A 16570-nucleotide genomic window follows, 5' to 3' on the forward strand; every position below is an offset into this window, starting at 1 on the left:
GCGTCGGAGAGTCGATGCCGGAAGAGGCGAGGCGGGATGGGGGAGGGTCTAACAGCCCGGCCCGCGGGGGTGGGCGGGGCCGGAGACCTTGGCCTGAGCGGGGGTGCTGCTAGCTGAGGAGGTCGGCCCGCCCGCCCGCGAGAGGTGAGGCGGCCGCGGGAGGTGGGGGCTGGGAAGCGGGGCGGCTAGAGGGCCGGGAACTGAGGGGGGCCCGAGGGCAGGGCCGGTTCCCAGCGGGAGGGCGCGGAGACCCCGCCGCCTCTGGGAAGCCCCAGGGGGACTCCTGCGCCCGCGCCCCTCCGGGGCCTCGCTCCCCGTGTCCGGGCCGAGCCCCCCTCGGTAGGTGGCTCCAGCGCCCCGTGCTCGGGCAGATCGCAGGCAGCGCCTCACTGGGCGGGGGTGGGCACGGCTCAGGCACGGGGGCTCCCCTCGCTCTTCCCTCTCTGGGCGCGTCCTGTCAGCACGGCGCTGGCGGCCGGGGCCGCGGAGCTCAGGGCCGGGATCCCCGGGACGGCTATTCCCGTGTTCGGGCTGGTGTTTGAAGCGTCGGGGCAATGGCAGGAAAGCCTGGGGGGAAACAGCTGTGTAACGTGGGCGGGTGGGTTGGGTAGACCAAGTCATCGGCTCCAGCGCTTTGGGCTCTAGCATCGGCTCCGTGGGCAAGTCGCGTAGATAGAATTTGAGTGCTTAAAATTAGGCACCGGAATGTGGGTTTAGACACCACAAGGAAACTATGAAAAAGGCTTTGAAACTAACCCACTGCTCCACTATGAGATAGGAATTGATACCATTGTACAGATGGAGCAACGGAGGCACACAGGTGTTAAGGTCAGAACCTTCTAATGTGAGCACTTACTTTGCTGCCTGACTGAGTGGCTTCTAAATTCACTAAAAGAAAAGGAGCACCTGTGGCACCTTAGAGACTAACAAATTTATTTGAGCCTAAGCTTTTGTGAGCTACAGCTCACTTGCTGTAACTCACAAAAGCTTAGGCTCAAATAAATTTGTTAGTCTCTAAGGTGCCACAGGTGCTCCTTTTCTTTTTGCGGATACAGACTCACACGGCTGCTACTCTGAAACCTCTAAATTCACTGTAATGCCTTACTTTTATAATGTTTAAAATGACTATCATTTAAAATCTATTTTGCTGGACCTGCCTCAGGAAGGCCAACTGTACAATTTGAGAACCAGTTTTCTAGAAGGACTTAATATCTTAATATGAGGATCCAATCCTTCTGAAAACTCTATGGGTGGTTTTAGAGACAACAGCTTATATGTTATCAGGTGTAACTGGAGACAGTCTTTCTTCTCTTAATTGGGAGACACAGTACTTTAGCAAATATAAAAAACCTTCAAATATTTTATGGAATATGAAACATCCATGCTTTTTGAACTGGGATGTTTGGATCTGAAACAATAAGCCAGTTTGGAATAATGTTTAATAATATACAGGGACACCATTTAGTTGTTTGAGTGTGGTGTTTCTTAAATCAAACCTAGTTTTCAATGTAGGTCTGAAAATTAGACAGGAGTAATTCTGAACCTTGCACCTGGGAATGAACTTTGGTTTGAAAGTATAACAAATACACTTTCAACAGGGTATAAATAAAATCTAGGTACAGTCTTGGAGCCCTATATTTCCATCTCCCTTATGTGGACCCCTGTTATTCAATTGGAACTTTTAGGCCCTAGGCTGCAAGTGAAATTGCAGTTATGATTAAGAGTATATGTGCAAAATTTCTACACAGAAAATATAAAATTTGTAGTGTTCTCACAGTGTGCGGAAGAGACATTTAATGAGCACACAGGTAATACTTTAAGAACTCTGTGAAGTCTGCTAGGGAACTCACTGCAGATTTAATTTATCTGGGAAAAGTGTAAATAGGCACTATAGAAAATCCTTAAATTTGGGTTTGTCTACACATGAAAATTATTCCAGGTTAACGTAGGCTGTGAATTTAAAGACCAATAGCTATTCCTGAATAACATTATGTATTGGTATGAGAGGCGTAGCTGTGTTAGTCTGGATCCGTAAAAGCAGCAAAGAGTCCTGCGGCACCTTATAGACTAACAGACGTATTGGAGCATAAGCTTTTGTGGGTGAATACCCACTTCATTGGATGCATGTAGTATTCACCAACGGAAGCTTATGCTCCAATACGTCTGTTAGTCTATAAGGTGCCACAGGACATTATGTGTTGGTGTTTCTTAATCCAGTTCCAAAGTGGATTAAGATAATTTGGAAAAAGACACTCTTATTCCAGAATAACTACTGCATGTATAGATAAACCCTGAGACGAGAGAGAACTAATGAGAATTAGAGGTTCTCAAACTCCCAAACTGATAAATACATTTTGCAGTGCCTATGGAAGCAAAACAGGGTCTCCAATGTCCTGGACTATGCTAAAATAAAATAATTTGCAAATAACAAAGCACGCGGGGCACTTCCGGGCTGGGGGAGAGGCTCAATGTTCATACTTTTAAGTTTAGAGGATTAAAAGGCAAAAAGAGGAGCTTGTGATTCAAGAAAATATAGTAGAACCTCAGAGTTATGAACACCAGTCGAGCTGACAGGTGAATTACATACATACCTCATGTGGAACTGGAAGTACCCAGTCAGGCAGCAGAGACAAAACAAACAAATACTTGTACAGTATAGAACTCTGTTAAACGTAAAATTCTAAAAAAAAGGGAAAGGTAAGGAAACTGTTTCTGTGCTTATTTCATTTAAATTAAGATACAGTACATAAGAAAAATGCTGCTTTTATGTACTGTAAAGTTTTAATGCTGTATTAAGTCAGTGTTCAGTTGTAAAGTTGTTTTGAAAGAACAACCATAATGTTTTGTTCAGAGTTGCAAACACCTCGAGAATGGAGGTTGTTCATAACACAGGTTGTAGTGTATCTGTCTTGAACTACTACATTTAGCTTCTGTTTTATCACCAGAGTTTGTGTGTGTGTTGTAGAACTGTGGCGAGGGTTTTTGCTATGTGGACAGAGGAAAGTTTAGATCTTAGGGGCAGTATGGAGGAAGAAGTAACAGTGTACCATGACGGCAGTTCACTCTGCAAGGTAGTGAATGCTTCATAACTGAAGGCATCAGTGAGCCTTATGGTTTTGAGATGATCAGCATATGGAGAAGCAGGCCCAATATTTCTGTGGTCACTTTTTTTAAAGATTTTTTTTATCCAATTTTTTTTTCTGTTCCCATGCTCATAACTTCAAAATTTCCTTTGAGAATATCGTGGTGCAGTGTATATATTAAAGCAGTTACATCTTTATTATACTGGAAATTTTAATGTAAACCAATATGATGAGACAATGTCTGGAAAAGATCACTGCTTCAGAGAGAAATTTTAATTTCATATTTTCTATGCTGTGTGATATGATTGGGAGCCTTTTGAGATGAGACGTCAAAACAGTAATGAAGCTGAGACAGCTCCAGTAAAATAACCTTTTATTTACCAAATATGTGCTATTTCTTACATACAAATACTATAATAGGATTGCTTAAGTAGTATCATGTATATAATAATTAGAGCTGGCTGAATTTTTTCAGCAGAGTTGTTTTCAGTCAGTAGTACAGTATTGTCTAACTCAAAACATTTAGCGGGAATATGTCAATTTTTGACAACTTTTGATGTGGAAAATGTCAATGTTTCACTTCTATAATGCTGAAATGTTTTGTATAGTCTTTGTTATTTTAAAACATTAATATAAACATTACATAATATTTATGTGTATTTGATATAAGCTAAAAGAAAAAATGTTGACAATTTGAACCATTTTTTTTATTTTGGAATTTCCCACAGAACAGAAATTCCCGTTTGTAGCTAGCACTAAATCATGCCTGTCTACTGAGCTGTGCTCAGTACAGAGCTAGCACTTCTAGCTTGGGCCCTGATTCTACATTCAGATTCCAGTAGATGGATGGTGGGCCTCCATGCAGCTGCAAGAGTTTGCCATTGTAGCTCCAATTACAAAACTGGGGCCTTGGTTCTTCTGTTTTGTGGCTTAACTTGTCCTTTCTGATTAGTGTAGAAACAGGGCGTTTAGGCATGGCTGTATTTTATCCATTTGTATAGTAAACCAAATATATGGTGGTGTAAATTACCCTTTGGAAAAGTGATGTAATGTATATGTTGAGGAGGAGGGCTTGGGAAAGTGTAAGATTGAGTACCCCTCTAAGACTTGGACCTTTGTCATGATCCAAAGGAAGAATTATCTGTCTGACTAATGTACCTTTGCCCTGTTTTTCCCACATTCCTGTCAGTGTATGCTTTCCTTGATGTTCTTAAAATACTTCACAAACATGCATAGTCAAGCTAGCTTTTAGATACATTAACTGTACTCCTCAGGATACATATGTATTCAGTTTTTCTGGTTTCCTCGAATATATTTTAATTCCCCATTGTATCTTTTATTTTTGAGAGCTTATGAGCAAGGAGCTTTTTGTTGTCTTAAATAAGAAGCAGAAAAAGAAGCTGGAAATCTACTTTTTAGACCCTGGCTGAATACTCACTATATGACCTGTTTTTTTTTAATAAGTGAAATTGGAAATTCATTTTGTAAAATGCAACCATGGGTCCCAAAGTACAGTGTATTTCCCTCAAGATGTGATGGCATGATATCTAATATAGGAACTACTGCACTCATATTTTTAAAGTAGTTATTTACATGTTTGATTCACTTTAAAGTCCACACATTCCCACAGGAGATGGTGGTAACGTTCTTCGTTTGCAAGATTTGTAAGATGAAAGACCATCTTTTCTATGAAAAGAAATCAGTAGTGAGCCCCTGATTTAAACTGTTGTCTAAAAGTAGGGTGTGTGTTCTCCTCCCTCTGAGGTGAAAACTGGATTGTGAAGTTAATGCAATATTTTCTCATCTTCTGACATTCAGATCACTATGGCAACTGGAAGAAACGTGATGAGAGCTGTCAAAGTTTCTGAATTTGGTGGACCTGAAGTGCTTAAGCTCCTGTCAGATGTCTTATTGCCGAATCCAAAAGAAAATCAGGTGGAAATGATAGCTGTAAACTAAGATAATTGCACTGAATGGTAATGACTTGAATATGAATTGAGTGAGTGTCCAAAACAGAACCATCTTCATTCTGAATATGAGTAGATTGAACAGCATATACATAAATAAAGCCACAGGCATCAGATTTAACTAATTTGTTTTGTTATTCTAATGCAGTCTACATATTGAATACAAAAGACTTTCCAAAATTGTTTCACATCCATATTAAGGGCTCTTTAATAGTCAAGTCAATTGCTTTAATAATACGAAGCTGTTGATGCAAAATTATGGTGATTGTAATGATATGTAACAAATAACATTTTCTCTTCAGGTCTTAATCAAAGTCCATGCATGTGGCGTAAACCCAGTGGAGACATATATTCGTTCTGGTGCTCATGCTAGAAAACCACCTTTACCTTACACTCCTGGCACAGATGTTGCTGGAGTAATTGAAGCTGTTGGGGAGCATGTAACTGTATTCAAGGTATTATATTCTGTTTCTTTTTTAATTGATGGCTTATTCTTTCCCTACATTATTGTTGCACTACTTACTGCTACCTCTATAATTTGTGGCCTGTCAGAATTTCCTCTGGGTTTTGGGGACCTCTAATTGGCTGTTAAAAGCATGCAACCAGGTCAAATTAGCGGCCCTAATCCTACAAGCTGCCCTGGAGGGCTGTCCCTTACACCCATACAGAGCCCCATAGAGATCTGTAGAGTTTAGCACTGGTGCAGGAGCCTGACTACATGGTGCTGCTTGCAGGATTGGGGTTTTGTTTACTGGTCCAGAAACGTTTTTAAAGCATTGTAGGCGTATTATAAATGTCAAGATTGCTGTAATTATTGTCATCATCGTCCTGGACTGACAGGAAGGACCCTGAAGTTATTTTGCTGATATTTTTAATATTCATACTTAAAATGAAGGGGGAAAAATACAAGATGTATCTATTGATAACAATGTTTAAATACTGAACTGCTGTCTCATAGTGATTATATTTCACCCGCTGTCCTTTGGTTAAACAATATCTTCTTGGGGAGGGGGAAAAGGTGGGCTCTTAAAAGATAAATGTATGTGGGGTTTTTTTTAATTGGCCTTCTCTTTTATTTCCTTACAGGTCAGTAAGATTCTTGGCCAAAGACTAACAGCAGAATATGTATTGTTTAAAAACTGTATTTGGGTAGAGAGCTGGGATTCTCCCATTCTGAAGTCAGATATGACAGTTATTGAGGAGACAAGAGCCTTGCTGGCCTGGAGATGGAAAATAAGGCAGAGGTGTTAACTTCAAAAATAAAACACTTTCTGTTTCAGCAGATTGACAGCTCCATTTTCTTTGCTTTTAGTTTTTCATGTAAATTTTGGCATTTTCTGCTTAAACTGGAGGGAAAGAAGATGAGAGCAATAGTTGCAGACAAACAGCTTGAAAGGGCTGAATAGAGGAGCCAATCAGAATAGAGAGAGATTTGTATATTGATGGTATGTAAGAAATAGCCACATAGCAATTATGCAGATCTTGGCACTCTGGCTAATAATAGGTGTCAGCAAATCAAAGTGCAGGGATTTATGTGCTATGCAGGTACTAAGATAATCATACAGTGAGTTTGAAACTCAGACACCCACAACGGGTCAGAATGTACAGAACTGAGGAAAAACTGTACAGAACATGAAATTAGCTATATTCAGCTCACAACCAGTACCAAAGTAGTTGATACTCTGTAGCTGCCAGGGCTGGAAATAAGTGTTAAACACACCCTGTGTGTTGGGATGTATATTGTTCCCTGTTTCTCACACAGCCCATTTACTTGGTGATTGTGTGGAGGTTGTGATTTTTATCCTGTTGAAGGACTCCAACAATAACTATTACCAATAACTATTCCTGTTAAGAATGTATAAATCTCAGGCTTCAAAAACTGCCGAAGTTCTTTTCATAAGCTTGTAAAATGTTTCTGATGTTTTCCTTGTGGAGCTGGATGAATTCAGGTTCATTAAGGATCATCTTAATCATGCAGTAGCCTTGTGTGTGACAGTATAGAACCTAGGATGTAGTCTATACACACGCCTTTTGAAATCTGGATATACAAAATTGTGTTACATAGCTTTCATTTCCTTGATTTTTATAAAATCCCTCTACCTGCCTTTTGGGAAGGTAATCACACACACACACACTTTTACAGAAGTGTTACATAAAAAACTTTGACTAAAGTACTTGGAACTTGTGTCTAAACCATTTTTATTTTTTCCTGCCAGAAAGGTGACAGGGTTTTTACTAATGGTACCATCTCTGGTGGCTATGCAGATTATACCGTTGCTGCAGCGGACACAGTCTTCCCCTTATCAGATAAATTAGACTTCAAGCAAGGTGCTGCCATTGGAATCCCATATTTCACTGCTTATCGTGCACTCTTCCAAAAGTAAGATGCCAAGCTCTGTTTGTATCTTCTGCTTTTGAAGACTTAAAATACAAACAATAGAGCAGACACTCCATCCATAATAGCCCGTTACATGGCTTAACTTTTCAGGGCACACTACAAGGCCTATTTTATCTCTCTCTTTCATAAAGAGATGAGGGACTTTTTAGGTAGGGTAGTGATGGGAGGAGGACTTTGGTGGGGATTCTGTTGGAGGGTTAAATTAAATGTGTTGCCTACAGTATTGCCAGGGGGTTGTGATCTGAAGGCAATTGACTGTCTTTTTCTTTTTAGGAGTGCATCTGGGGTGCCCAGAACTGGGAGGGGCATTCTATATAATAAAAAAGTGTATACACCAAAATAAATGAGTCAATTGTTTTCTTCCTCCTACCCCTCTTCACCTCACCTTCTTAAGAAGGACTAGATAGGTTATGCAACTGCAACCCCTTGGTTTAATCAAGAAGCAGAAATTATGGCTGAAACAAGTCCAATCTTTCCATCACCTCTGTCTTCAGGAGATGTTGGCAGAACTCCTACTAGCTCTTCTAAGTATTTAACCCTGCCAGTAGCCATGGTATTGATTGATAAATCTGTACTCTAGTGATAGGCAAGAGTGCCTTGTCAGCTAGGGGATGAGAGATCAGGACTGGGAATCCAATCTAGATCAATACGTAGAACAAAGCATTGGACCATCTAGTTTATCCGTTGAAAAAGTATGGGTAGATTATTTTAAAACCTGGAAGACTAAAGTTGAAGAAAATGTTGTTTTGAATAGTAGGCTGGTGTTAATACACACCTATACCAACCATGAAAGTGGTACTCCCATTGTTATAGCTTATACCTGTATTTACATTCAGGAATGAGAGCTTTTAGCAACCAGGAATTATTAAAAGAGATAAGACCCGATTCTCCTCTCTAATCCCAGAATGAATCAGGACTAACTCAGTGTAAAACTAGAGAGAGGAAAATTAGGCACATTGAATGTGATCTAAAAAGATTTATATTTAATTCCTATAATCCAACTACATATTATGGCTGGACAATGGGCAGGATCTGCTAAAGTTATAATGTATTAAATAGTTCAGTGTCTGTCATTTTGTCTTCCAGAGGGCATGCCAAAGCAGGGGAAACTGTGCTAGTCCATGGGGCAAGTGGAGGAGTAAGTATTTGAAAAGCCTTAAATTAGCAAGTATTTTTAGTATCTATTTTTGTGACAAATAGGCAAATAATTATCATGAAGGCTCTTTACATGTAAAGTTAAATCCTATCATCCAGAATATAACAGCCTGAATCTGCACAAATGACCAGATATGGCCCGAAATGCTGATTTCCTATGAACTTAATTAAATCATATGTAGGGCATCCCATGGTGTAATCACAAAGTGGAGAACGGTCAGAAGCTGGTTCAGGAGCCATACAGCTAGTCTGCCTAAGAGAAAAGCTAAAGGAAAAGTTGCATTTTTAAAAGTTATGCAAACTGTTCTTAGTTGTGCAAGAAATGCTCACTGGCTGGAAAGGGACTTTCTGTGCTGTTTCTCACCCATTAACTGTAACCTAGCTAGAAAATGGGAGATGTTGGAGGAGATACCTGAATGGACTTTAAGTTTTCCCAACTAGCTTCTGTATTTACAAAAGGCTAACCTTTGGCTCTGCTGAATAAACAAGAAGGCTGAGGTAGAGTAAGAGGGAATAGTTAAACTTTAAGTGGCCCCATCTCCCCTTTCCAGTGGCTGGAAAAAACTATTGTGAGCTGGCCAAGTTTTGTTGAGTTACTCAGTTAGCTGCAAAAGGCTGAGTATGAAAGTCTCACATGAGAGAAAACTCAGTCTTTTGTAATATACTAGACTAGAAGGACATTCAGCAATATGTTTTTTCTTTATTTTCATAAACTGAGTTTTGATTTTCTGTTCCCACTTCTTTGATATGCTTCTGGAAACACACATGTTTTTGCTTTACAATGGCATGGACCACAAATAAGATTATCCTCTATGGATTTGCAGACTGTTACAAAAACACTTGCAAGTGCAGTGAAAAGAGTAGGCAAAGGGGCACATACTAGTGATAAGCGTGGATGTTTGTGGTACGTCTTTCATTGACATAGACTTCTACGATTATCCTTAAATCTTACATTCTTTTCAGGTTGTTCATTGAACAACTTCTGGATGTTGAGATAATCTAGTCATGCCATATGTTAGTTTGAAATGTAAATGTCAAAGGTGACTTCGGTTTTTCAAATAGGTCAGTTGATAAGCGCCTGGCAAGAGTGATGGTCATGAGGATTTATTATGGGAAAGGTAGTTTGTTTACTTTACATAACAGTCCTGGATGCAAGTCTCATTAGCAGAACCATAAATCTCAGCAGATGGAGTTCTGTTAGTAACAGAAATGGAATGAGGTAGTTTGTTACCAATAGAAGAGAATAACATCACTTAAATTAGCCGAGGAGGTGTCTGTCTGCAGGCTGGTCAGGATAGGTTGTAGAACCTGTCTTCGCAGGAGGCACCAGTTTGGGAGTAACCCCAAAAGAGAGGTAGAGTTTTGTGCATGCATGTTCTTCGTTCCTCCTTTGCATTCCCCATACCATGTAAGCAGTGAGTTTGAGCCAGCTGAGACTGTGAAGCCTACTTGTCCTCGGGCACTAACAAGACTTTACGTCTGCTTGGCACTAATAAAACACCTCTCACCACCAACTGAGATATAAAGCAGGGATGAGAGGATGTGGTGGTAGGGAATGCAGATGTTTGTTTGGCAGGATCAGTGTCTGACCAGACTTCCAGTGGTTTTACTTGCTGCCTAAGAATGGAGGCTCATGTGCTTACTTCCCCCTCCAAAATTTGCTACCCTCTGAGGCTTCCCTGCTTGGGAGTTTTCTCTGGGGTCCCCACAATATCTGGCAACTACGCTTTGCAGGGCTTCCTTTGGCTTTCTGAAACTGGAGTGTGGTTTCTCAGGACCCAGCAGAAGGGGCAGTGAGACTAGGGAGTCTCGTCTGTTTTTGGTAATGTTGGGAGCCTGGGAATGAGATCCTAAATGGACCTCTTCTGTGGTGAAGAGTCAAAGTTGTGATACGTTATCTGTGGTATATGGTGATCATGTTAGTGGTTTCTGTCTGTGGGAAGAAAAGATAATATGTACTGTTACAAGGCTTAACTTTTGACTTGGTTTTGTGTCAGGTGTGTTGTGTGTGCAGCATCTTTACTAGTACACAATGTTGTGTGTGTGAATGTAAATCAAATATCGGATAGCGGTTTTGAAAAAATCAAAATAATGTTTCAGTAATGCTGGTGATTTATGTTATGCATAAAAACATATTTTAAGATAATTTGACATGTAAAGTACTGAGTTTCTGATAGGTGATATTTATATTAAGAGTGGGAAAATAAATGGTAAAGGGAAATGTAACTCATTTTTCCAGGTTGGAATAGCAACATGCCAGATTGCCAGAGCTTATGGTTTAAAGGTTTTAGGCACAGCTGGAACTGAAGAAGGAATGAACGTAGTTTTGAGAAATGGAGCCCACAAAATGTTTAATCACAGAGAAGCTGATTACGTTGATAACATTAAGGTAATTTACTACCAGATTGAAGGTTTCATAACTCTTCCAGCCTCTTTCTTCTTCCAGTAAAATATTCAAAATCCATTTTGGATTCTATTAATTATCTTCCTTTTAATTGACTAGAAAACATACTATAGATGGCAATCCTGTGCTGGCATCCAGATGAACTAGATAGATATTTTCTTTTCATAATTTTTATGAAATGAAACATTCGGTAAACAGCTCTTTATATTTTTCTTTTGAACCAAGATTAGGGTTCTGTAGGAGTCTGCCACTGGAGCAAAGTGTACACAACCTTTTAATTTCTGCTCAAAGGAGAATTGTTCATTTTAAAGATATGGATACCAAGAGTACTAAATCATAACTAAGGCTGTGATTCTTTCGGAGGTCACGGAAGTCATGAATTCTGTGACTTCTGCAGCGGTTGGTGCAGCTGACTTCAAGGCCACCTGAGCAGCTGGCCCTGGGGCCAGCTGCTCGGGCACCCCATGGCCGGTCACACCTCTTGCTGCTGGAGAGACCCAGGGGAAGCCTGGGGCCAGCTGGCTCCGGGGACTGCCTAAGAAGCGGCCAGTGTGGTTGGCTCCAGGGACTGCCCAAGTATCAGTCCTGGGGGTGCCCTGGGGAGCGACCAAGTAGCGGTCCTGGGGCGGCAGTCAACCTCCAGCTCTGGAGCAGGCTGCCCTCTTCCCCCGCAGCAGAGGCCCCCGAGAGCAGTGGGGCCCCAGAAGTAGAAGTTTAGTCATGGGTATTTTTGGTAAAAGTCATGGACAGGTCACGGGCCATGAATTTTTATTTATTACCCATGCCCTGTCTATGACTTACCAAAAATACCCATGACTAAATCTTAGCTTTAATCATAACTAGGGCTGTCAATTAATCACAGTTAGCTCACGTGATTAACTAAAAAAAATTTAATCGTGATTAATCGCACTGTTAAACAATAGAATACCGATTGAAATGTATTAAATATTTTTGGATGTTTTCTACATTTTTCAAATATATTGATTTCAATGACAACACAGAATACAAAGTGTACAGTGCTCACTTTATATTTATTTTTGATAACAAATATTTGCACTGTGGAAAAAAAATTTGTAATTTTCAGTTCACCTAAGTACTATAGTGCAATCTCTTTATCATGAAAATTGAACTTACAAATGTAGAATTATGTACCAAAAAAAAAAGCTGCGTTCAAAAATAAAACAAATGTAAAAATTTTGGAACCTGCAAGTCCATTCAGTCCTACTTCAGCCAGTCGCTCAGACAAACAAGTTTGGTTACAAGTTGCAGGAGATAATGCTACCCGCTTCTTGTTTACAATGTTACCTGAAAGTGAGAACAGGCGTTCACATAGCACTGATGTAGCCGGCGCCACAAGATATTTATGTGCCAGATGCGCTAAAGATTCATGTGTCTCTTCATGCTTTAACCACCATTCCAGAGGACATGCGTTCATGCTGATGATAGGTTCTGCTCAATAACGATCCAAAGCAGAGCGGACCAACGCGTGTTCATTTTCATCATCTGAGTCAGATGCCACCGGCAGAAGGTTGATTTTTCTTTTTTGGTGGTTCGGGTTCTGTAGTTTCCATATCTGAGTGCTGCTCTTTTAAGTCTTCTGAAAGCATGCTCCACACCTCGTCCCCCTCACATTTTGGGGGGGGGGGGGGGGCACTTCAGATTCTTTAACCTTTGGGTCAAGTGGTGAAGCTATTTTTAGAAATCTCACATTGGAACCTTCTTTGCACTTTGTCAAATCTGCTATGAAAGTGTTCTTAAAACAAACATGCCGGATCATCATCCAAGACTGCTATAACATGAAATATGTGGCAGAATGCAGGTAAAACAGAACAGGAGACATACAATTCTCCCCCAAGGAGTTCAGTCACAAATGTAATTAACGCATTATTTTTTTAACGAGCATCATCAGCATGGAAGCATGTCCTCTGGAACTGCTGGAAATGGGCCATCCTGATTATCACTACAAAAGGTTTTTTTTCTTCTGCTGATAATAGCTCACCTTAATTGATCACTCTCATTATAGTGTGTATGGCAACACCCATTTTTTCATGTTCTCTCTGTGTGTGTGTATATCTATCTTCCTACTGTATTTTCCACTGCATGCATCCGATGAAGTGGGTTTTAACCCACGAAAGCTTATGCTCAAATAAACTTGTTAGTCTCTAAGGTGCCACAAGTACTTCTCATTCTTTTTCCTCTGGAATGGTGGCCAAAGAATGAAAGGGCATACGGCATACAAATGTTTAGCATATCTGACACGGCTACAACAGTGCCATGTGAACGCCTGTTCTCACTTTCAGGTGACATTGTAAACAAGAAGTGGGTAGCATTATCTCCTGCAAATTGTAACCAAACTTGTTTGTCTGAGCGATTGGCTGAAGTAGGACTGAATGGACTTGCAGGTTCTAAAATTTTACATTGTTTGTTTTATTTTTGAATGCAGCTTTTTTTGTACATGATTCTACATTTGTAAGTTCAACTTTCATGATAAAGAGATTGCACTATAGTACTTGTATTAGCTGTGTTTCCTATTTGCTTTATTATCTCATGAAGGGAGGGAGCATTTAGAAACTCAGATCCCACCAAGTCACAATATGATGAAGATAGACTTTCAGAATTGCATTAGATATGTCAAACTTAACATGTTGAAACCCCCGGTTACCTACAGCCTGTGAAATATACATAGACACCCAAATGTGAACTTTTTCAATTGGTTATCTCTTTTTATATTCTGTGTAGGAATTCAGTGGTGTGCAGGGAGTTGATGTGATAATAGAAATGCTAGCTAATGTTAATCTTGCCACTGACTTACAACTACTATCACCTGGAGGAAGGGTGATGGTAAGTATTTTCTCTGTTATTGCCTTCAAATTAAGTTTATAATTTGTTGAAAAATGTTTGGATTAAGTGTCTGTTATTTTTTCTTACTTTAAAACTTTTTTGTATCAGATCGTGGGGAGTAGAGGTCCAATTGAAATAAACCCCAGAGACACTATGATGAAAGAATCCAGCATAATAGGAGTTAGTCTGTTTTCTGCAACTAAGGTAAGGCATTTTTAGTTCAAAGAATTTACTTGGATGAGCTATTCTATTCACTTATAAACTTTTAGTTTAAGCAAATTAAATGTTTAGCAACATAGCATAGTGGGTTTGATTTGGAGTGTAAGGGTACAATTTTATTAGATTATATACATTTTATTTTTCTAAATGGACACTTAGAAGTATTAAGAAATCTCAGAAATGTAAAATGCATTTAATTGTGAAATTTGGATTAAAACTTTGTATATACATCTAATGTACTTTAAAAATGCACATGACTTACAGTAAATACTATCTTCACTATACAGAAGTTGATGTATGAATGTGAAACAGCGCTTCTTGCTGGTATAGAAGCTGGCTGGCTTAAACCTGTAGTTGGCCCTGAATATCCATTGGAAAAAGTGGCGAAGGCTCATGAACACCTCATTAACAGCAGTGGTGCTTTGGGAAAGATGGTACTCCTTATGTGATAAGTCATGTAATAAAGTTTCTTTCCATTTATATTGTGGCTGTTCTAATTACACCCTTGCCTGTATCGTTCATTTAGCATGTTTTACAAAACATAGGGTTGATCACAGATATTTTATGGTAATAGCAAGTCTAATTTAGACAGGGAGGATGCCTTAAATGAACATGCTTTTTTATGTAATGAAAAGCAGTGTGTCAGATTTAAGCTTCTAAGTACTCTTCCCCTCCTCCCCCACCCCCAATTTGGCTGACCTGGAAATTGCATCTTTTTCCTTTCTGCGTTGGTCTTGTCACTGATATCTGTTCTGTCCTATCCAGGTTGGAGTATTGTACAATACTGTACTTATTGCTTCCCTTGAATACTACAGGGAAGCTTTAGCTAGTGCAGAATGTGGCTTTCAGTCTGCCTTTTAAAGTGGAGCGACATATATGTGTAAGTAGGGCTCCATGTGTTCTGTAGCCACAAAATATGTTGCTATTCAGCATCTGCCACAGAAGTGTGCTTTACAATCCAAACTTTGATTTTCCAATCATTAACTTTCTGGCCCTTATGATTGCTAAGAGCCTCCCAGATATGAATTGAATGTAAACAGGGGCAGTGTTGTATGCCTGAATCTGACTAAACAATATCCTGAGAGGTGTAATTGCCCAAATTATCCCAATGGGATGGAGACTGTGAAGCCCGGTGTCGTCATTCATTATTTTACTACTGATCTCATTTTAGCAGAAATAGCCAGATAACGTGCTGATTCCTTGCTGTTGAAAGGGAGGGCAATGAGGAGTTCAATCCCCTCCCTCTTTCTTTTGAATTTAAAGTCAGCTCTCTCATAATGGGAGGGAAAGAGGAGCTGCCTCCCTCCTGGGTGCCACGAATTCAAGCTGTCTTTCCCTAATCATCAGTCCCTTTCATGGATACCAAAATATGCAGCATATTGAAAATGTGACCACTCTGTAAAACAAATGAATGTACTGTGAAATGAGGACCTCTGTACTGATTGTATTATTCTTCATATCTAATACAATAAAAATCTCAATTTGTTAATCAGCAGCAGAAATTTGTGTTTGCCACACCAGAATGCTATAGAAACCAGGGGATGTTGCAGCAGAATCCAGGTCTAGCTTGCCTACATTTTGTAGTCCTATTTGATGGTCATTCCATGAATGAATTTAATCTCTTTATGTTGTGGCCCAGGACAAGTACTAATAATCAGATACGGCTATTTTGGTTTAACTGCTAGTCAGTGTTCTTGGTTGGCAATATCAATAAACAGTAAACAAACTGTTATACAAGTGTGGATTTGTTTTTGCTTGCTTACATTTTTGTTGTTTTCTGTTACCACATTCCATATTTTATTAAACTAGTGAACAGAGCAAAGAATGGTCCTCCCCATTCCTCAAGGACATGGCCACGATAATTTAATCATGATACAAGCACATGTTTTGGATCCATATACTCCTATCCTGGGGCTAGTCCACTAATGAAGTTGGTAGTACCATGTTGTCCGTACTCTCACATTACATGCAAATATGAAATATTTTGGTCATTGCTTCTAAATACCGACAGATCTTGACATGGATTCAAACTGTATAATCTAGTTCTTGATATGCCAGAAGAGAGTCTTATGCTAAAAATCTGCACTATTTTCTAACATTTGGTGTGTAATCTATTTTAAATTCCATAGGGGTGAAAGTAGCAACATTTGTTTTATGTGTATAATACAATTATCATTCAAGTGACAGGAAAAACATTTGTTACAGTGTATTACACTGGAACATTGCCAGTTGAAAGTTGTCACTGAGATGGTATCATGGCTCACCAAAGGCCTTTCTTAGTTCTGAGGAGCCTACAGTAAGTACAGTTAGCTGACATCGCTTATACATGTTCTTTGGTTCAGTGCTCTTCCTTTTTTAAATGGATTCCCTGCCAGTGTATCTGTGTAGGCTCTTCAGGCATCCTACTGTGAAACAAATAAATTTCATATCCAAAAGCTACCATTTATATTTGTAACTTTGAATCAAGGAAAGGGCCTGTGATAATTAAAACATTGTTCGTCTA

The 16570-nt window shown here is 39.7% G+C and overlaps 1 protein-coding gene across 3 annotated transcripts; it reads left to right on the forward strand.

The window, feature by feature from the left end:
* Positions 1-3: 3 nt before the first annotated feature.
* CRYZ (crystallin zeta) lies at positions 4-15753 on the forward strand. 3 transcript variants are annotated; one of them, XM_074961521.1, is made up of 9 exons: positions 4-144; positions 4902-5018; positions 5353-5505; positions 7267-7430; positions 8535-8586; positions 10843-10992; positions 13747-13848; positions 13957-14052; positions 14355-15753. In XM_074961521.1, exons 2-9 carry the CDS (start codon positions 4908-4910, stop codon positions 14514-14516), a joined length of 990 nt encoding a protein of 329 aa, XP_074817622.1. In that variant the 5' UTR covers positions 4-144; positions 4902-4907; the 3' UTR covers positions 14517-15753. The 3 variants fall into 3 exon arrangements, with proteins under 3 accessions (XP_074817622.1, XP_074817623.1, XP_074817621.1); XM_074961522.1 differs by having other exon boundaries at positions 144-162; XM_074961520.1 differs by lacking the exon at positions 4-144 and adding an exon at positions 777-828.
* The last annotated feature ends 817 nt before the right edge of the window (positions 15754-16570 follow it).

Source organism: Natator depressus, chromosome 8 (assembly GCF_965152275.1).
Source record: "Natator depressus isolate rNatDep1 chromosome 8, rNatDep2.hap1, whole genome shotgun sequence".
NCBI classification, from domain to species: domain Eukaryota; kingdom Metazoa; phylum Chordata; order Testudines; family Cheloniidae; genus Natator; species Natator depressus.

Coding starts and splice junctions, on each gene's coding strand:
- CRYZ (XM_074961520.1), top strand. CDS start 799: ATGGAGCAACGGAGGCACACAGGTGTTAAG. Junction 5,019..5,352: donor CGAATCCAAAAGAAAATCAG/GTGGAAATGATA, acceptor TTTTCTCTTCAG/GTCTTAATCAAAGTCCATGC. Junction 8,587..10,842: donor TCCATGGGGCAAGTGGAGGA/GTAAGTATTTGA, acceptor TCATTTTTCCAG/GTTGGAATAGCAACATGCCA.